Source organism: Trichomycterus rosablanca, chromosome 2 (assembly GCF_030014385.1).
Source record: "Trichomycterus rosablanca isolate fTriRos1 chromosome 2, fTriRos1.hap1, whole genome shotgun sequence".
NCBI classification, from domain to species: Eukaryota; Metazoa; Chordata; class Actinopteri; order Siluriformes; family Trichomycteridae; genus Trichomycterus; species Trichomycterus rosablanca.
In genome coordinates this window covers 9,945,177-9,968,269 of record NC_085989.1, presented here as the reverse complement: position 1 = coordinate 9,968,269, position 23,093 = coordinate 9,945,177, and the positions used below count along the sequence as shown (strand labels likewise).

At 41.3% G+C, this 23,093-nt stretch overlaps 1 protein-coding gene across 1 annotated transcript in view; it reads right to left on the bottom strand.

Moving 5' to 3' along the window:
- The window catches only part of chrna11 (cholinergic receptor, nicotinic, alpha 11), a 109,531-nt gene that overhangs the window by 49,275 nt on the left and 37,163 nt on the right, over positions 1–23,093 (bottom strand). Inside the window, exon 6 of the mRNA XM_062985549.1 lies at positions 3,759–3,926. Coding sequence (XP_062841619.1) covers positions 3,759–3,926 — 168 coding nt within the window. The remainder of the gene's footprint in view (positions 1–3,758; positions 3,927–23,093) is intronic.

Below are 23,093 nucleotides of genomic sequence, written 5' to 3'. Positions count from 1 at the left end.
AAGCAGGTAAATTGATAACAGGTGAGAGTAAATTGATAACCGTGGACTCATCACCCACGGAGATGACTCTGCATACAGGCGGGAGGTAGAGGACCTGACGTCCAGAAGACCAAGGAGATGGTTGGGGATTTCTGCAGTTCTGGCACGGCCCCTCCTCCTCTCTACATCGATGGATCGGCAGTGGAGATGGTCCCCTCTGTCAGGTACCTCGGGGCACACCTGACCGACACACTCACCTGGCGCACCAACATAAGGTTGGCGCAGCGGTAAAGTATGCTAGCGAACCAGAGTTGGGGTTTCGAATACATCGTATCGAATCTCAGCTCTGCCTTTCCGACTGGGCTGGGCGGCAGCATGAACAACGATTGGCTGTTGTTCAGGGTTAGAGGGTAAGAAAGTCGGATCATAGGTCCTCATAACTGGTGCGACTGCGGCCCCGGCTGGCTGACTGATGGCGCCTGCACAGGGCTGAGGGAATAATGCCGATGGGGGTGTGGCCCTCCATACACAGTGCTTGTCAATGTATGAACTCGACTCGTGCAGGTGAAAAATGCACTGTACAGTCTGTACTGACTGTATGTGCCGGAGCGGGCATATGTCAGTTGAGAGGCGTCCTCAGTCAGCGGTGAAGGGTCGAATCAGTATAGAGGACGTATTCAGGGTAATTGGACACGACTAGATTAGGGAAGAAAAACCCACCAATGCTCATATTTCCTGAGGAAGCTGAAGAGGGCAGGTCTACGTACGGACGTATGTCCTTCTACAGCTGTGTGGTGGGGAGCATCCTGACCACCTGCCTCACTGTGTGGTATTTCTTTGATTTATTTTCTTTCTTTATTTTCGCCTTCGGCTCGTGCCTGCCACCGAATCACAGCCGTGATGTTATTTGTGATAACACACTCCCTCTCGTGTTCTATTGCTTAATTAAACACCTTATCAACCACACACATTGCCATACTGAACACAACTGGCACACTGTCACTTTAACCATCTTGTGATTTGTTGCTGCTTAGTTTTGCTGCTATACTTTTTGCATTTATGCACTTTAGACAACATAAGCTATGCCAGTGTTTCCCAACCACTGTGCCGCGGCACATAAGTGTGCCGTGAGAAATCATCAGGTGTGCCGTGGAAGATTATCCAATTTCACCTGATTGGTACTCTAAGGCTTATTACCTGTGGCGTTGTCTCACTTGCAGCATGACTATGCACTTTCGTATTTCTTCTTCGTCTTCTTCTGTTTCACTGGCGGTTGGCAACCCACTTAATTGGAGCAAGAAGTTGTACTGCCCTCTAGTGGAAGAGAATGTAATTGTTCTGCCTGTCACTACACGCCGCTCGCTTAGAGTCTAAGAAATACGAAGAAGAAATACGAAAGTAGTCAATCTGACCTGGGTCCTGGAGAAAATTCCGACCCAGATGAAGGCCCAGGTTTCACACTGAGTAAGTAAATTGAGTAAATTGAGACTTGATTTTCATTATATTTCAATAAATATACTTTTTGTGACATTTTTGTTTGATGGTGTGCCTTGTGATTTTTCTAATGTGAAATATGTGCCGTGGCTCAAAAAGGTTGGGAAACACTGAGCTATGCAATACTTTAAAATGTAAATACTTTTTACTTGTACTTTTTTAGTTTCTTAGTTTATTCTATTTTTATACTTATCCTAGTCTATTATTATTTTATTCATGTCACACACACCGAGGCCTGGGTAACTGTATTTCGTTCTATCATGTACATGGTTGAATGACAATAAAGAGTCTGAGTCTGAGAGTATCATGATAGATATAATAGACCCTCCAAACTTATGACATCAGCGAAAGGTGCAAAAGCTAACATCTGTCACACACAGCATGGGTGTTTTGTGTATGTATTACATTACCATTGATGTGGAGGCATAGTATATTGGGACATTAGAAATACATTCACAAGACATTGGCTGTTTCAGCAAGATAATACCAGGCACAGCCAGCACAAAAGCTATTTTGCTGCTTCTCATGTGAATCCACCTTTACTGAATAGAATGCGGTATTCTAAGACCAATATTTTCACTCTTATTTTGTATTTCACTGTTTCAGTCTTGTCTTTGTGTTATTTTCAGTGTATACATGTCAAAAACAACCCCATTATTTCACATTAGCCTAAAATATATACAGTTCCATGGGAACATGGAACGCATTAACAGGTTTCCCATACATCCTTAGGAGAAAAACAACCTTGAAACTCAACATCTTTTAAACTCAATGCCACTCTCAGAACCAATTTAACCTGCTTTAACTCTGTTCTTCAATGGTCAGGACCCCACAGGACCACCGCAGAGCAGGTATTATTTAGGTGGTGGATCATTCTCAGCGCTGCAGTGACCCTGACATGGTGGTGGTGTGTTAGTGTGTGTTGTGCTGGTATGAGTGGATAAGACACAGCAGTGCTGCTGGAGTTTTTAAACACCTCAGTGTCACTGCTGGACTGAGAATTTATGAATGGAGAAAAATAAAAAAATAGACAACACTGAGTCTGTATCTAGCAGAATAACTTATTTATCAGAAATTAAAGTGGTAGAATAAACTGGTAAGTTTTTGAGAAATTAAAGACAAACAAATTACCCTGATGAAACATGTTAAACTCTAAACAGGATCAAACCGAGGTCCTTGGAACTGTGATGCACCAACACTATTTGCTGCAGAACTATACGTGGTACATTTCAAAAGTAACTAAGAATTAAATCATTACCATATTTAGTTTTACTACAGGTAGGGGGTATTTAAAAATGAAGAGCTGCCGTTGCTGCGCTATTAGTTCTGCCGCGACAGATGGATGCGGTGCCACTGTGCAGTAAAACTGTGTGAAGCGAGACTGATTGAAAAATTGCACTATACTAGAGTCAGATTTCTAGGTTATAATCATTCATTCGTTTTTAATAACCGCTTCTTCCTGATAAGAGTTGTGGTTTGTCGGTAGCCTACATGAAACACCGGGTGCAGGGTCTGCCATCCATCAAAGGGCACTACACACTCAGCCATTTAGTCAATTACTTAAACCTATGGGCAATTTAGCGCCGCTGATCCATCTTCAGGCATGAAGAAAAGTAGGGGGAGAGCAGTGTTTGGGAGTAGTACATGAGATTAGATGTTTAAACAGTGGTCGCCAGGCAGGGGTGTTGTTTTCTGAAGTGAAAGTACTTTGTTACTGTAGTAATTTATTGTTTTTAGGTATCTGTACTTTACAATTCACAAAATTGGCCACTAGTCTGCTGGGTGGGAAAAGACTCAACTAAAATGGGAGTGGGGTCTTTGACGATGTGTAAGGACCCTGGTTCGTAGCCTCCAACACATGTGCAGTACTCGTGCCTGGAGAGTCACGCACTGATCTCCATTATCCCTCGTCTCTGTGCAAGGTCGTAATTGCAGCAGTTATGAGGAATCCCCTCCGGCGTCCAACCAATGAACAAGTCGATCATTGTTCGTGTAGGCGCCCAGCCTGTCAGTAGCAGAGCTGAGATTCAAATCACGAGCTTGAGATAAAAAATATCTTAAATAAGTAATGACAAATGCTTTCCATTTAAATAAAGTGAGCAAAATCAATTCACAAATTAGAAAAATTAAATTTTTAAGACGTTGCTGTTATTTAGTGAATGGTTCATCATTAGAATCTACCAATTCCCACCTGAGATTCCAGCCAAAAACATTTTACAGTCTGGTTTTATATGTTACATATTATAGATCATGATATAGAAGCGGCATATTTTGTCTCCACTCACCCACAAGGTCCCATTCTCCATTAGGCATGAAGCCAGAAATATCAGCATCACTCATCTGGAGGTCCAGCAGCCAGCCATCAAATGTCCAGGAGCCAAATTTCAACTCACACTTTTGGATATCGAAGGGAAACCACCGAACGTCCACGTTACAGGTGCTCATGAAGATACCTAAAGATAGTTTTTAAAGAAAATACTTGTTATTTATGTAATTCACAGTTTCAATGATTTATGTAATTTAATTCTGTAATATCAATGCATTAGTATTTAATTGAGCATTTAATTATGGTAGTGCTTTGACAGGAGCAAATATCACTAAAATCAGCGTACAGCAGGTTCTCTAGATGCGAACCTTCAACCTACGAACTTTTGAAGATGTGAACGTGTGTGAAACAAAGTAAACTAGTGCAAATTCAAAATTGTGGCAGAATTCTAAAATGTGCAGCAGCACTGTAGTTCACATCTGTGGCGCTTGGTGGCGGTGGACTTGTGTAGGATTTATCAACAAGTGGTTATGTTACTGTCACGAATATAGCCTTTGTGTGCTCCCAGTAGAGCTGGGCCGTTCCTGAATCACCCGGGTTAATGATCTGAATCTTTGTACTGAATCAGGAATCACGAGTCCGAGAATCTCGAGATTCCTCTGATTGGTTGCTGTTAAGTACACAAGGCGAGTGAGCAGACTCGCTGGAAACACCACGGACTCATGATTTGGCTGAACCGACTTCACTCCAGTCCGAGTATCTAAGTAATAAGTTAAATATTCTAATAAACAAGCGGTTAAACACACTGGTGTTAGTTATGTGGCTGATTTAATGCACATGCTATTATTATTATTATTATTATTATCAGTAGTAGTGGTATAGATTAGTAATGCAGCATATTTTCTTGTAATATATATATATTATATATTTTTTTAAATATATATATATATTTAAAAAATATATAATATACTGTATATATATATTACAAGAAAATATGCTGCATTACTAATCTATACCACTACTACTGATAATAATATATATACATACCTTTTCAATTTTGGGATTTGAAGCAAAAAACTGATGACCAAAGATACACAAAGTCCTTCGCTTGCGGTGCGCATGGAGGGGCAGTGGGAAAATCGGGGATATATATCAGTTTTCATTCAATATATATCAAATTTAATTATACATATATATATATATATATATATATATATATATCAGTTTTCATTCCATATATATCGAGTTTCATTTTATATACTGTATATCAAATTTCCTTTTATATATATCAGTTTTCATTCCATATATATCGAGTTTCATTTTATATATATAGTTTCATTTTATATATATAGTTTCATTTTTATATATATCAGTTTTTATTCCATATATATCGAGTTTCTTTATATATATGTCGAGTTTCATTTGATATATATCAGTTTCCATTCCATATATATTGAGTTTCATTTGATATACAGTGTATCACGAAAGTGAGTACACCCCTCACATTTCTGCAAATATTTTATTATATCTTTTCATGGAACAACACTATAGACATGAAACTTGGATTTAACTTAGAGTAGTCAGTGTACATCTTGTATAGCAGTGTAGATTTACTGTCTTCTGAAAATAACTCAACACACAGCCATTAATGTCTAAATAGCTGGCAACATAAGTGAGTACACCCCACAGTGAACATGTCCAAATTGTGCCCAAATGTGTCATTGTCCCTCCCTGGTGTCATGTGTCAAGGTCCCAGGTGTAAATGGGGAGCAGGGCTGTTAAATTTGGTGTTTTGGGTACAATTCTCTCATACTGGCCACTGGATATTCAACATGGCACCTCATGGCAAAGAACTCTCTGAGGATGTGAGAAATAGAATTGTTGCTCTCCACAAAGATGGCCTGGGCTATAAGAAGATTGCTAACACCCTGAAACTGAGCTACAGCATGGTGGCCAAGGTCATACAGCGGTTTTCCAGGACAGGTTCCACTCGAAACAGGCTTCGCCAGGGTCGACCAAAGAAGTTGAGTCCACGTGTTCGGCGTCATATCCAGAGGTTGGCTTTAAAAAATAGACACATGAGTGCTGCCAGCATTGCTGCAGAGGTTGAAGACGTGGGAGGTCAGCCTGTCAGTGCTCAGACCATACGCCGCACACTGCATCAACTCGGTCTGCATGGTCGTCATCCCAGAAGGAAGCTGACGCACAAGAAAGCCCGCAAACAGTTTGCTGAAGACAAGCAGTCCAACAACATGGATTACTGGAATGCCCTGTGGTCTGACGAGACCAAGATAAACTTGTTTGGCTCAGATGGTGTCCAGCATGTGTGGCGGCGCCCTGGTGAGAAGTACCAAGACAACTGTATCTTGCCTACAGTCAGGTATGGTGGTGGTAGCATCATGGTCTTGGGCTGCATGAGTGTTGCTGGCACTGGGGAGCTGCAGTTCATTGAGGGAAACATGAATTCCAACATGTACTGTGACATTCTGAAACAGAGCATGATCCCCTCCCTTCGAAAACTGGGCCTCAGGGCAGTTTTCCAACAGGATAACGACCCCAAACACAACCTCCAAGATGACAACTGCCTTGCTGAGGAAGCTGAAGGTAAAGGTGATGGACTAAACCCAATTGAGCACCTGTGGCGCATCCTCAAGTGGAAGGTGGAGGAGTTCAAGGTGTCTAACATCCACCAGCTCCGTGATGTCATCATGGAGGAGTGGAAGAGGATTCCAGTAGCAACCTGTGCAGCTCTGGTGAATTCCATGCCCAGGAGGGTTAAGGCAGTGATAATAATGGTGGTCACACAAAATATTGACACTTTAGGCACAATTTGGACATGTTCACTGTGGGGTGTACTCACTTATGTTGCCAGCCATTTAGACATTAATGGCTGTGTGTTGAGTTATTTTCAGAAGACAGTAAATCTACACTGCTATACAAGCTGTACACTGACTACTCTAAGTTATATCCAAGTTTCATGTCTACAGTGTTGTCCCATGAAAAGATATAATGAAATATTTGCAGAAATGTGAGGGGTGTACTCACTTTTGTGATACACTGTATATCAGTTTCCATTCCATATATACTGTATATATATATATATATATATATATATATACATATATATATATATATATATATATATATATATATGTATGTATATATATGTACTGTAAATGTGCACCTCAACTCTCCTGTTTCCACCAGAACTGTCCGTCGGGAGCTCCACAGGGTCAATATACACGGCCGGGCTGCTATAGCCAAACCTTTGGTCACTCGTGCCAATGCCAAACGTCGGTTTCAATGGTGCAAGGAGCGCAAATCTTGGGCTGTGGACAATGTGAAACATGTATTGTTCTCTGATGAGTCCACCTTTACTGTTTTCCCCACATCCGGGAGAGTTACGGTGTGGAGAAGCCCCAAAGAAGCGTACCACCCAGACTGTTGCATGCCCAGAGTGAAGCATGGGGGTGGATCGGTGATGGTTTGGGCTGCCATATCATGGCATTCCCTTGGCCCAATACTTGTGCTAGATGGGCGCGTCACTGCCAAGGACTACCGAACCATTCTGGAGGACCATGTGCATCCAATGGTTCAAACATTGTATCCTGAAGGCGGTGCCGTGTATCAGGATGACAATGCACCAATACACACAGCAAGACTGGTGAAAGATTGGTTTGATGAACATGAAAGTGAAGTTGAACATCTCCCATGGCCTGCACAGTCACCAGATCTAAATATTATTGAGCCACTTTGGGGTGTTTTGGAGAAGCGAGTCAGGAAACGTTTTCCTCCACCAGCATCACGTAGTGATCTGGCCACTATCCTGCAAGAAGAATGGCTTAAAATCCCTCTGACCACTGTGCAGGACTTGTATATGTCATTTCCAAGACGAATTGACGCTGTATTGGCCGCAAAAGGAGGCCCTACACCATACTAATAAATTATTGTGGTCTAAAACCAGGTGTTTCAGTTTCATTGTCCAACCCCTATATATATATATATAATGCAAATGCTTACAGGCTACTTTGGTACTGTACCGTTTAAAGAGTATCATAGCCCCCTTTACTGACTTTGTTTTGGTGCCACTGTGGCTGCCTGACTGAGTGAAGTTACCATGGCAATTTGTTGTTGACCATCCCCCTTTAATCGTTGACCCATTAATATACCCATCTGATTGGTAGGTGAGTCCACCCCCCTCTCCCCCATGATCAAGATTCCACTTGATCAAAAAAATGTCAACTTGTCACTGACAAGAGAAGTGTGAGGTGCCAAGAGAATTAAGGGAGAAGGATTTATTTACAGAAGATGAGTGCATGTAGGACAAGTGATACTTGGATGCATTTTCATGCAGTAAATCAGTACAAGTGACTCAAGTGAACCGGATCACATTATCTGAGTCAGATTAACCCGAGTCAATAAAATGAACCAAATTTACCACCACTAGCTCCCAGACCTCATGTGCACATATTTTGAAATTTTCTTGTCAAGCCAACGCCCCCTCATCAGGATTTGTCTCCTGCTGATTATTCACAGCTGCACCTCTGAGGTAATGTGCTCATGGCATAAAAGAAGGCAGCTGTGGCGCAGTCCTTGGAGGCTTTTTTGGTTTGGTATGTCATATTCATGTATTATTTTGCTCTTGTCTAGTCTGTGCTCTTGTCCGTGCTATAGTCTTGTTTAGTGTTTAGTCTAGTTCATGTCTTATTATTGTCTTGTTCATGTTTAGCTTTAGTATTGTTAGCTTAGGATTTCATGTTTTTAGCATTAGCGGTTAGCATAGCTTTTCATTTAGCTTTAGCATTGTTTATGTATGTTTAGCTTAGCATTAGTGGTTAGCAGTTAGCATTAGCTTAGGTCATGTATTAATGTCTTGTCCTGTTTGTATAACCTTGTTTTGTCTTCTGTGATATTAAACAATTTGTTAAACGTCCGTGTGTCCCCTCGTCCCCTCTTGTTACGTCTGGCCCATTTGTTACAGTTACTAATTGTGTACCTCCTTTTTGTGTTGACATTGTGCTATTTTAAACCCTGGATGTCTGGTATTAGATGTAAAAGCAGTGATGATCTTACTTGTAATACTAAGAAGTGGCGAGTGATGACAAACACTAAAATGAAAATAGCAGAACCAATGGCTATACCTATAGCATGAATAAATCCACCATCTGCACCACTATCTGTTCTACTTTACATTTATAGATTAATTAAATGTATAAATTTTTTTATCTCTTTTTCTTCAACTAGGAATAACAATTGTTTAACTGTTTTAAAGGTACCTAGAGGACTTGAGTTTGTGAAATGTATTGGTGCACTGTTGACCCCAAACAATAATTCATTTATAATACGTGTTCTTTTTTTAATTGTATTGCATCATGTTTAAGCAGGTTAAACAGTACACGGAGCTTATCCCAGCTTTTCAATGGGTGCAAGGCACACAGTAACACCCTGGATGGGACGCCAGTCCATCGCAGGGCAGACACACACACACACACACACACACCCATTCACTGATGGGACAATTCAGTGTCTCCAATTAACCTTGACTGCATGTTTTTGGACTGTGGGAGGAAACCGGAGCTTCCGGAGACACAAGGAGAACATGCAAACTCTGCACAGAAAGGACCCGGGCCGCCTTGCCTGGGTATCGAACCCAGGACCTTCTTGCTGTGTGGCGACAGTGCTACCCACTAAGCCACCGTGCCACCCAGAAAGTGCAACAATAAATAACAGAATTAAATAAAACCAATATTAGCATACGATCTTTTCATTTGGCGCTTAATATTTTTGGTTTTTTATGATGACTAAGAATTTGCACACCATTTTTTTTATGATGACCAAGATGACCATTGTGCCGCTCAGGTGGCGCAGCGGTAAAAACACACTCTGGAACCAGAGCTGGGATCTCGAATACATCAGATCGAATCTCAGCTCTGCCGTGCTGGCTGAGACTGAGCGACCACATGAACAACGATTGGCCTGTTGTTCATATGGGCGGGATGGCGCCTGCACAGAGATGAGAAAAGAGTGCTCTTAGGGTGTGTCCCTCCGTACACTCAGCTAGGCTGCACTGCACTCGTCAAAGTGTAGGGGATAAGATGCATATGGCATGCTGCCCACGTGTCGCAGGGGCCGTGGGTTAGCTTCGTTCTCCTCAATCAGAGCAGGGATTGGCATTGGTGTAGAGGAAGCATGACGCAATGGGGCAATTGGACGTGCTAAAAAGGGAAAACAAGGGGGAGAAAATGCATAAAGAAAATATATTAAAAAAAGATTACCATTGTAATTTGACTAATTGGACAATTTCCCAAATATTGCTCTGATTGGAAGGGAATTCTAACAATCACGTTTAAATATCTAGTAGAAACCAACTTGATCCAATGAGATCAGATTAGCTGTACTTCTTTAAACCTAAACATCATGCAAACTACTATTTCATTAAAAATATATTGTTTTCTTATTTATTTTATTAAAGGAATGGTTCCAAGTTTGTAAATAAGTTCCAGTCAATGCAATGTGAACATAATACAGGACCAGCAGCAGCAGCGGTGCCAAAATGCATAAGAGTCTGACCTCGCTGCAGGCACAGCAAACAAATCTAAATGAAATTAAATTGAACTTTTCCATTATATCCCCACCAGTGAGCCAACAAAGCAAATAGAATGGAATTCAGGAGGATTTGAATTCATTTGTTTTGAAGATTCTACTCACATACAGACCCAAACTTTCTGCATTTGCAGAGATATTGAGATGTTTGATTATCCTGAAGAGCTCAATAATACATCTAGAGCTAACATTTCAGATCAACGTGTGAAAATAAGCTCATTTAACATACATAGCATAAGCCAGAGCCTTAAACCTACAGTATTTGTCTTAAAATGAACAGTATCATTTAGATGTCATTTACAGTAAATTATGTATAAAAGCATTGAAGTAAATGCATTTGTATTTAAATATAGTATAAAAGTGACAAGGCTATTTCCAAGACTCGCAAGAGGGTCCTGGGTTCGATCCCCAAATGGGGAGGTCCGGGGCCTTTCTGTGTGTAAAGGGGGAAACCATTGCCAACCAAGAGAAATGCCCGAGCTTATCTTAAATCAGCAAAAAGAAAAAGAAAAAATCTAAAAATTAGTTTATTAGTTTTAGTAGTAGGGTAGCACTGTTGCCTCACAGCAAGACGGTCCTGGGTTCGATCCCCAGGCGAGCCAGTCCGGGTCCTTTCTGTGTGGAGTTTGCATGTTCTCTCTGTGTCTGTATGGGTTTCCTCCGGGAGCGCCGGTTTCCTCCCACAGTCCAAAACATGCAGTCAGGTTAATTTGAGACACTGAATTGCCCTATAGGTGAATGGGTGTGTGTGTGTGTATGTGTGTCTGCCCTGTCCAGGGTGTTACTGTGTGCATTGTGCCCATTAAAAAGCTGGGATAGGCTCCAGCACCCCCACTTTTTTTCCCCACTTTTTCCCCCAATTTTTTCTCCCATAATCTAGTCGTGTCCAATTACCCTGATTGCTATACTGATTCGACCCTTCACCGCTGACTGAGGACGCCTCTCAACTGACATACGCCCCCTCCGGCACGTACAGACTGCATTTTTGACCTGCACGAGTCGAGTTCATACACTGACGGGCACTGTGTATTGAGGACCACACCCCCATCAGCATTATTCCTCAGCCCTGTGCAGGCGCCATCAGTCAGCCAGCCGGGGCCGCAGTCGCACCAGTTATGAGGACCTATGATCCGACTTTTTTACCCTCTAACCCTGAACAACAGCCAATCGTTGTTCATGCTGCCGCCCAGCCCAGTCGGAAAGGCAGAGCTGAGATTCGATGATACTGAGCGGCTCTCTAGTAAGGTATCTTAAAATTTCAATGGTATTTTGACTCAAGAACAAGTGAGCATCGGAAGCGTCCTTACTGATCAAGGCAATCCCAGCATTCAGTGCGGCAGCTCTTTTCTCACAAAAAATTTTAAAAAACATGGCAGATGGTGCGAAGAAACTAACAGAGTTATTTTTAAACATAAATAAATTATTATTGATTTTTAACTTGTAGAAACTTGCATGTTTTTATTTGTCAGCGAATTTAACCATTTTCAGTACATGAAAGGAAGATGTTAGTTGACATGCTAGCGCGCTGTGCCACCCCATCCCATTAGATGGAATGGCATGATGCTAACTGTGTTATTTATTATCAGAATTTGAAATTAATTCAAGCTGAAATTAAAAGGTTTAAGCAGTTAAGCAGATACCTCTCAAGCTCCGTTAGACTGGATGACTATCGCCTATAACCTTCCACAGATGTTCAATGATAGATACTGTTTTATATCCAATCCCTGATCTACGCCTTGCCACAATCTGATTGCGGAGATCCCCAGACCGTTCCTTCGATTCTGTGGCTTGGTTTCTGTCCAGACAATGCCATGTTTTGCCTTGTGGGCACTTATAGACTTATTGACCCAGGTTTGTGCCCTTCCAAATAATGTTCAATCAATTCAAATTGCAATACATTGACATCAATTGAGTTCTGGATACATCTCATTGATAATTTGAGCAAATAGAATGCATCTTAACACAATTTGGAGTGCCAGGGCAGTTTATGATTCTGTTCTTTGTTCATCAAATGTTGTTGTAGTTTAAGCTTCTTGGCAAAGGAGCACAGATTTACATTTAAAATCTCCTGGAGTGTGATGCAACAGTGGTTCTCAACCAGGGGGCCTATAGGCCTTGTATGTGGCCTCAGTGAGTCTAGAGAGGGGTCCTTTTACATTAAATTACCTTAAAAAAAAGAGTAAAAAATAATCACACTTAATGGGACGGGAAAATCAATAGGCTGTTGGCATACAGGAGTTTTTTTGTGATGTCATATAGTTATATTTAAATTACCTATAGCCTACAGTGGGTCTTTAAGAATGGACACATATTTGATTTGCCCAACACAAAATGGAAAAGGTCAGTGGACAGCGACTATGAAAGATTCTGATTCAGTTGTTGATGCGGATCCTGTTGAAGCAGACCCAGGTAATGAAGCTCCCACCACCAGTTTATCAGAAGTAAACCCATTATATCAGCTAAAATCAGAAAATGCCAAGATTTATTCCTTCATCATGGATTCACAGAATTTCCCATGAGCAAGAAGAGAAAACCTATCCTTGTTGCAAGTGTAAGAATAACATCATAACCCGTGTGAAGGTGGTCCCAGAATAGTCAATTTGTCTTCTGCTGCTGGGGGATCCCTGATTTTTTGCAGTCGAGGAGGGTATATTGCTGCTCATGCCTCCTCCGACCCACACGCAGCCCTTAACGGAATCTTTTTCCACCCATGCACTCTGCACAGGCGCCTCTATCTACCAATCAGGGTCCTTACACAGCGTTCGAAGACCCCACCCACATATTCCAGTCATCCCACCCTGCAGGCACTGCCAATTATGCCCGCTAGATGGCGCCCAGCCGACCGGTGGCAACGCCGAGGAGTTCAGAATCTCGGTGCTGGTGTGCTAGCGGAATATCCAGCCATTCTAACCTTGTTTTAAAAGTCCAAAAATATTCAGACATTGTACAGTGTAGGTTTTGACACCCCTGATTCTAGGCTTATTAAAAGTCTGCTTTTAAACTTCTGAATCATTGCTGTAACAGTGCCACTTGGCATGTTCCATTTTATCTATTATTGAAGCCATTGGTTCCTAAACACTTAAAATATAAACATGCTTTAGTTGTATTTGATTCAAATTTGATATCAATTTAATCAAGCACAAAGATACAGTATTTTCCCAACAGCTTTTCACCTACTTTTACCAAGGGTGTCAATCATTTTAGAGCTGATCGTATGCATGATGGATTAACGTCACTGAACACTGTGAAAAATGTCATTCATCCATCTTTTTGCAGCCTTACAATCTAGCTTACACTGCTTGTACTGGGACTAATGTCTGCTTCATCAGCAGTCGTTGCTAATCTAACTGCCAGTGGCAGTAAAGCAAGATCGTCAAACATGAAATGAAAATGTTTCTGAATGATAAATGATATATGTTTTTATGCTGATTGACCTGTAGTCTATTAAAAAACAAAGTGCACAGAATATGACAAAGCCAACACAATCTATTCGATCAGCCATAACATTAAAACCACCACCTTGTTTCTACACTCACTGTCCATTTTATCAGCTCCACCTACCATATAGAAGCACTTGCTGACTGTAGTCCATCTGTTTCTCTACATGCTTTGTTAGCCCCCTTTCATGCTGTTCTTCAATGGTCAGGTCTCTCCCAGGACCACTACAGAGCAGGTATTATTTGAGTGGTGGATCATTCTGAGCACTGCAGTAAAACTGACATGGTGTGTTAGTGTGTGTTGTGCTGGTATGAGTGGATCAGACACAGCAGCGCTGATGGAGTTTTTGAACACCTCACTGTCACTGCTGAACTGAGAATTGTCCACCAACCAAAAATATCCAGCCAATAGAGTGGACAGTGAGTGGACACGGTATTTACAAACTCCAGCAGCGCTGATGTGTCTGATCCACTCATACCAGCACAACACACACTAACACACCACCACCATGTCAGTGTCACTGCAGTGCTGAGAATGATCCACCACCCAAATAATACCTGCTCTGTGGTGGTCCTGTGGTGGTCCTGACCATTGAAGAACAGGGTGAAAGCAGGCTAAAAAAGTATGTAGAGAGGAGGCGTGAGCAGCAATATACCCACCTCGACTGCAATCAGGGATCCCCCAGCAGCGGAAGACAGTCTTTAGAGGATAGATAGATTACTTTATTAATCCCATAGGATTAAGTCAGTTATTACAGAAGCTCAAGATACACTAAAGTAAAGGCATCGAAGTATTAAAGTACACAAGCATTATTGTACAACACTATGTAATTAAATAAATAGAATAAGAAATGTAGTATGTAATATATTAAAAAACTTTTAAATAGTGTCATTGCAGTAAATATTATCAGAATATAGCATTTCTTGATGGACCCTTTCCCATATCGCTACCACAAAGCAAAAAAGTATGTAATTCCTGTAATTTTAGGGGAGTTTTCCTTGCCACCGTCACCCTCGGCTTGCTCAACAGGGGTTTTGGTCTGTTGGTCCTGGATTCTGTAAAGTTGCTTTGAGACAATGTCTATTGTAAAAAGCGCTATATAAATAAAGTTGACTTGACTTGTAGAATTCATAGGTCCTTTCAGTAGATTATACACCAACCAGGCATAACATTATGACCACTGACAAGTGAAGTGAATAACACTGATTATCTCTTCATCATGGCACCTGTTAGTGGGTTGGATATATTAAGCAGCAAGTGAACATTTTATCTTCAAAGCTGATGTTAGAAGCAGGACAAATGAACAAGCGTAAGAATTTGAGCAAGTTTGACAAGGAACAAATTGTGATGGCTAGATGACAGAGGGTCAGAGCCTCTCCAAAACTGCAGCTCTTGTGGGGTGTTCCCGGTTCGCAGTGGTCAGTATCTATCAAAAGTGGTCCAAGGAAGAAACAGTGGTAAACCGGCGACAGGGTCATGGGTGGCCAAGGCTCATTGATGCACGTGGGGAGCGAAGGCTGGATCCAACAGATGAGCAACGGTAGCTCAGATTGCTGAAGAAGTTAATGCTGGTTCTGACAGAAAGGTGTCAGAATACATGCCTCTAAGGGTCAAGGATGTTTTGGCAGCAAAAAGGGGACCAACACAATATTAGGAAGGTGGTCATAATGTTATTCCTCATCGGTGTATGTGCTCAGCAACAACCCTAAAGAACTATGCATTCTGCCAAACGTTAAACCCACAAACTAAAAAAGTGGTACTCTTGTTACCACAGTCCTTAGAAATAAAAAATCATACAGGCTGGACTTTCATGACCATTCATGAATACAGTTCTGATGAACAAATACACAGCAAGATATTTCGCTAGCACACCAGTGCTGAGATTCTGAACTCTACGAGTTTAAATCTCAGCTCTGCCACCGGTTGGCTGGGCGCCCCCTGCAGTGCCTTCAGCCAGCACAACTGGCCACTAGTCTGTTGAGTGGGATAAGACCGGACTTAAAAGTGTGTGGGGTCTTCGGATGTGTAAGGACCCTGGTTAGTAGCCCAAGGCACCTGCACAAAAGTGGAGGAACGTGAAGATCAGTGCACGACTCTCACCAAAGCAGAGAGTAGAGAGTATGAATAAGAAGCAGTGGGTGGACTGCACACGCATTGGAGTGAGCGACCAAGAAACACTCCTAGATCCACAGCAACTTGCCACATAGTAAACAACAAGGTATCAGTTTCTGTGCCACCCCTGTGTGAGCAATGGTCTCAGTCTGGCCACCCCTATGAAAATTGTCTGGCTCCGCCACTGCTCTATGAGTTCGAATCTCAGCTCTGCTACCGGTTTGCTGGACGCCCCCTAACAGGTACAATTACCAGTGCCTGCAGCAAGCACAATTGGCCACTAGTCTGTTGGGTGGGAACAGACCAAACTAAAAAGGGGGTGAGGTCTTCAGAGCTGTGTAATATCTAACCCTGGTTAGTAGAAGGCGCCTGTACAAAAGTGGAGGAATGTGAAGATCAGTGCACGACTCTCACCAAAGCAAGTGTGAGAGTATGAATAAGAAGCAGTGGGTGGACTGCACACACATCAGAGTGATATAGATATTGCTTATGTTTGCAAAGCAGTAAAAGCACTGCTTATATATTCCTCAGCTTCCTTTAGTCTTTCAACCTTTATAAGACCTCATTAGTAATTCGACTCACATGTCCAGGTTTTTTTTTAAATATGCTGTACACTTTGAAAAAGTAAGAAATGAAAAAAGGAATTACTTAGTTGTTAGGAACTGACTGCTCCAAAATAAGATCAGTTACTTTCAAAGCAGACTTTTTTGTAATCCTAAAAGCTTTGAAATGGGGTGAAAAGTAACATCAGTCTGCACAGAAGAATTTTAAATCAGGTTAGTATCCTCTACTAAGCTCTAAAAGGTTTAGGCATGTTGTATTGTATATCAAACATGTTTAGAAATACAATATTCACTTAAGAATGTTTAGACATTTTTGAATACGGTACAGCGGTACCTTGAAACTCAACGGCAATTGGTTGGCAAAATATTTTTCCCATAAGCATGTATGGAAAACCTGTTAATGTGTCCCGTGGTTCTGTGGAACTGTATACTGTATTTTAGGCTAATGCGGTTGTTTTTGACACTTTTTGACACACTGATGAGGCATAACATTACGACCACCTTCTTAATATTGCATTGGTCCCCCTTTTGCTGCCAAAACAGCCTGTCGAGGCATGGAGTCTGACACCTTTCTATCAGAACCAGCATTAACTTCTTCAGCAGTTTGACCTACAGTAGCTCGTCTGTTGGATTGGACCCCACGTGCATCAATGAACCCTGTTTACCACTGTTCCTTCCTTGGACCACTTTTGATAGATACTGACCACTGCAGACCGAAGAACACCCCACAAGAGCTGCAGTTTTGGAGATGCACTGACCCAGTCGTCGAGCCATCACAGTTTGGTCCTTAGAAGCACAGTTTGAAACACATCAAGTTTAAGGATAAAATGTTCACTTGCTGCCTAATATATCTCACCTACTAACAGGTGCCGTGATGAAGAGATAATTAGTGTGTTCACTTCACCTCTCAGTGGTCATAATGTTATGCCTAGTCAGTGTAAATCTATACCGTTTGTTATTCCACATGTTATTCCATATAAATCCATATTGTTTGCTTTCTGAGGAAAAAAAACAAGAACTATTGCTTTTTCTACAGTTATTCTCACACACTTGCAATTAAACGTTGCCTAACAGCTAGGAAATAGTTTTGATCCCCATCATCACCCTTGGATTTAAGCTCAACTCTTCCCCAAAGCTGCAAATCTATAGGGCGTCTGGTAGGGTTTTTGCCATTGCTGTTACCCCAGGAACCGTGTGACCAAAATCAGAGGCCAATCACTAACAAATGTTTGCTAGTTTGTAACACCGCTGTGCACTCTGGGTGAAAGGATTCTTTTAGAAAGAAACAGCAGTGGTTGGCAGCGGGAGTTTGTGAGTGCAGCGATAAAAGGAGGACAGAAATGCAGCTGTGTGAAAAGATTTTTAGAAAAAGAAAGAAAAACATTTTTAGAGTTTTTTTATTTGCCTGTCCGCAGTCCGGCGCAATACCTGGAAGGACACGTACACCGACCATGCATAACATTATGATCACCTCAAAGTTGATGTATTAGAAGCAGGAAAAATGGGCAAGTGTAAGGATTTGAGCGAGTTTCACAAGGGCCAAATTGTGATGGCTAGATGACTGAGACAGAGCATCTCCAGAACTGCAGCTCTTGTGGGGTGTTCCCGGTCTCCAGTGGTTAGTATCTATCAAAAGTGGTCCAAGGGAGAAACAAGTGGTAAACCGGCGACAGGTTCATGGGCAGCCAAGGCTCAGTGATGCACGTGGGGAGTGAAGGCTGACCCGTGTGGTCCGATCCAACAGATGAGCTACTGTAGCTCAAACTGCTGCAGAAGTTAATGCTGGTTCTGATAGAAAGGTGTTGTGCATCGCAGTTTGTTGCATATGGGGCTGCAAAAGGGGGACCAACACAAAATTAAGAAGGTGGTTATAATGTTATGCCTGATCTGTGTATTTGTCCTCTTTTGGAAGCTAACTGGATGCTCGTAACAATCTTTTTATTTATTTTTTTTAATGCATTTTCTCCCCTTTTTCTCCCCTTTTAGCGCGTCCAATTGCCCAATTTGCATCACGCCTCCTCTCTGCCTCTGCCGATCCCTGCCCTGACCGAGGAGATCGAAGCTAACCCACATCCCCCCCGACACGTGAGCAGCAAGCCGTATGCATCTTGCCACCCACGCCTTGACGAGTGTGGCGCCACCTAGCGTTGCGTGCGGAGAGACACACCCTAAGAGCACTCCTTCCTCATCTCCGTGTAGGCGCCTCTAATCAGCCAGCAGAGGTCGTAACTGCACCATTCTGACAGAGAGAGACCCACTTCCGACCTTAGTCCCGCCCATCTGAACAACAGGAAACCGTTGTCCATACAGCCGCTCAGCCCAGGTCGGTGAGGCAGAGCTGTATTCGATACGATGTATTCGAGATCCAGCTCCGGTTGCAGCGTGTGTTTTTACCGCTGTGCCACCTGAGCTGCCTGCTCGTAACAATCATAAATAATTTGCCTATTATTGGCTTATGAACATGTCAAAAGAAATGACTTATATTTCATTGGTTCTATGAGGACATCCACCACTTTATTGTGTCACAAGTCGTTCATTATGTTTGGTGCTGTAGACACTATCCTGACTACCCTCTGTCATGCCCTCCTATTTGGGGAGTGGGCGTGCCCTTCTTTTTATATGGAAGTGGCAACCGTAGATGTAGACACTATCCTAACTCCTTACTGTCATGCCCTGGTTATGGGGTCTGATGTCCTCCTTTTTGGGGTTATGGAAGTGGCCACCATAGCTGTAGACACTATCCTGACTACCCACTGTCATGTCCTCCTTTTTGGGGTTATGGAGGTGGCCACTTTAGTATATAAGCAGGCATATATAAGTGAAAGGGCTGGAAGGGGGTTGCAGCATCATCCAGTGACACACAAAACGGTCCATTGCTTTTTATTATACTTCCACACAATAAAGTCTAGTAGTGAAGCATGAAACAACACCACTGTGGCATTTTACTAGATCTGTATTCACTCAAGATTCACTTTTTGCTCCACAATTAATTTTATAACCAGTAAGGGACTATCATTTAGGTCATTCAATATTAAAAGTCTGATATAAAAAGAAGAAATACTACCAAAATCTTTGAGTATAGTGAAAACATGCTTCGATCACATAAGTCTATGTTTTAAAAAACAGATGTTGAGTTCTCAGTGCCAAAGACGGTGCAAAAGCCAACATCTGTCATGGTATGGGGTGCATAAGTGCCCACAGCATGGATGACTTTCTGCTTCTAACATCAACTTTGAGGATAAAATGTTCACTTGCTGCCTAATATATCCCACCCACTAACAGGTGCCGTGATGAAGAGATAATTTTATTTACTAGTGTTATAGTGTTATTTACTTCACCTCTCAGTGGTCATAATGTTATGCCTAGTCAGTGTAAATCCATATTGTTTGTTTTTCCATATAGTTGTTCCATATAGATCCATATTGTTTGCTTTCTGAGGAAAAATAACAGAAAATATTGCTTTTCTACAGTTATTCTCACCCACTTGCAATTAAACATTGCCTAACAGCTAGGAAATAGTTTTGATCCCCATCATCACCCTTGGATTTAAGCTCAACTCTTCTCCAAAGCTGCAAATCTATGGGGCGTCTGGTGGGATTTTGCCAAATATATTTAATATAAAAATATTAATACAAATATATTTATATAAAAATATTTTACCAGATATTTTTTTATCCACATCAATACCTCTGAATTTAAGCTCAGCTCTTTCCCAAAGCTGCAAATCTATAGGGCGACATGGGTGACTTTCATATTTGTGAATGTACCATTGATGTAAAGGCATATATTGGGACTTGAGTGAGATATCAAGGCAACATTTTCCCTGGAAGCCCATGGTTATTTTACACAGGCTACAACAGAGCGGCTTTGTAGACATAAAGTGAAAATTAGGGATGTAACGATACACTTTACGCACGATGCGATTTACAATACTGGGTTCACGATGCGACTTTTTTTAACAAAATTAAATTAAAGACAAATTATGACAAAGTTTCCTTTTACTATTTCTCTTTAAAAAAAAATACTGTATTTGTGCTTATCTTTTATTTATCTTAATAATGAATGCTCTTTTATTTCTGAGGTAGGTACACACTATGCCAAATAATGCTTATTGTGTAAAAAAAAAAACTGAAATGAACTTTTAAAACAAATCCAACATTATATAAATAAATGAATAATACAAATAAAGAAAGTTTCCTCACATAAATACATTTGGCTGGAAAATCCCCTACCTGGCAACTTTGTGAAGTGCCGTCAACCAGGCGAGGTGAACAGCGCCAATGCCCTCTGCTGTTTAAAGTGAATATCGATTCATCTTAAATAAATAATTTATTCGAATCATGGCACACGATTAACTGTCTTCTGAATTGTTACATCACCAGTAAAAAGTGCTAGACTGGCCTGCCTGCAGTCCAGATCTGTCTCTTACTGAAAATGTACAAATCATAAAAAAAAGTGTAATTAATAGGAAGCTACTGAAACACAGAGGTTAACATGCCTTTTTTTTAACCATTACAGGCATCAAATTCTACATTTATTTACAAAATGCAATGAAGTTGGTCAGTAAATTTTTTTAAATATTTGTACTTTCGAAAAGTACTTAACTAAAGGCTTGAGAGAACTGCCAAATATCAGATTCTTGTTTTTTTATTTACAGAGGAACCTCCATTTAACTAATTTTGGATTTAGCGGACAAAATCTGAAAAAGTTTTCCAATTTTCCTACCAATCTAGTCATATCCAATTACCCGACTGCATTACGTGTCCTCTCCACTGATGCTGACCTCCACTTCTGATTGAGGAGCGTGTGACTGACACACGCCCCCTCTGACACGTGCAGTAGACCACTGCATCATTCCACCTGCACAAGGCGAGTTCATATGTGGATCAGCTTTGTGTATGGAGAGCCACACCCTGATCAGCGCATTATTCCTCGACTCAACCAGCCAGCAGAGCTGAGATTCGAACCGCCGAGTTAGCGTGGTAGTCTCTGTTTTACTTTATTATGCCTAATACATTTACAAATTAGACTTTAAGATCTATTTTGGATAAAAAACAAACACTATATCCAATAAAAAACATGTTATTTTATTGTCATTTAACCAAGGTGTTTAATCAGGTCATTTAATTAAACTTTAATTAGCTGAAAATGTGTTGTAATTAGTTAAAAACTCTTTAGACTGATCACTGTTAAATAAATATTAAAAGTATTTGCTGCATTTGCATGACAGGCAGCATGTTGAAAGAAAGATAGAATTGATTTGATATGCTTTTCACCGAGCACATCAGAACCCAAGGTTTTGAATGAAACAATAACAATGTTGATTTTGCTGAAGAGAATCCAACTTGACATCACGACTAATGGTCATGCCAGTATGCCAGTATGTACATGACTTCCATAAAAGAGCCGTAAAAACGCTGGTCAACCTTTTTTATTTGGAAATTCATCGTGTGTAGGCTCTAATGTATTGCTTGCACCAGGATCCAGCTTGACTCTTGAAGTTCTGCCTCAAGGCTCTATAGTGATACGTAAGATGTGGTAGCCTTTGTAGTGCACAGACGTAGTGCACAGATGCAGGGAGTAGGAAACCATTTGGGATTCAGCCTACACTGTACTGCAGCATTAAAATAAATAGGGGCAAAAATAGGTCATGGGTAGGCCTTAGAGATACTACTCGGCTTTAGATTTATGGATGTTAAAGTGTAGCTTTAGCATTTTACAGATGCCTTTTGTAATCTTGCCTTTTGTTGCATTGTACCATAAGCAAGAAAATAAATTGTATCTAATTGTATCTAGTCAATTTTTTTGCAGCTGTATGTACAAAATATAACCCTCATAATCCTTTCATTCATTTCATTTTTAGGGTTGTGTTGGGTCTAGTTTTCTCAGAGTCACTGGGAACAATGCAGTAACACACCATAAACAGGATGCCAATCCAGATTAAATTTAATTAGTGAAATATCTGGCTGGTCCTCAGCCTTTTTTGCACCATGGACCGGTTTCATATAAGATATCATTTCACAGACTGGCAGGGGCGGGAGGATTTAAAATAGAACTATAGAGTGGAAAATCAGTGTGAATCCTAAGCTTTTTTCAATGCAATGAGACAATGCTCCCACCTAGTGGTGATTGGAGACAATAACACCCTAAGAGAATTGGAAATTTAATTACTCTTGTAGCGATCTCTAATTATTTATTCTTTCTGTGTAAGTTCTGGTCTGCAGCCCAGTGGTTGGGGACCATTGCCTTAGAGTAACCATTATAAACCTGCTGATGTACAACCAAATACCTTTGAGATCACACACCAGGTTAACTGGCCCTCAACTGACATCAATTGTAGTGGTATAGATTACATCCATAGATTAAATACAGCTGTTCCTTGAGGATTCCACTACTAGTAGTGTATGGTAAAAAAAATCACCATGGTGAAAAGGTTAGAATTTGAATCTCCGCTCTGCTGACGGTTGACTGGGCGCCCCCTGGCAGGCACAATTGGCAGTGCCTGCAGCAGACAAAATTAGTCTTGCCACTAGTCTGGTGGGTTGGAAAAGACCAGACTAATAATAGGGTGGGGTCTTTGACGCTGTCTAAGGACCCTGGTTAGTAGCCCGAGACATCTGTGCGGAAGTGAATGAACG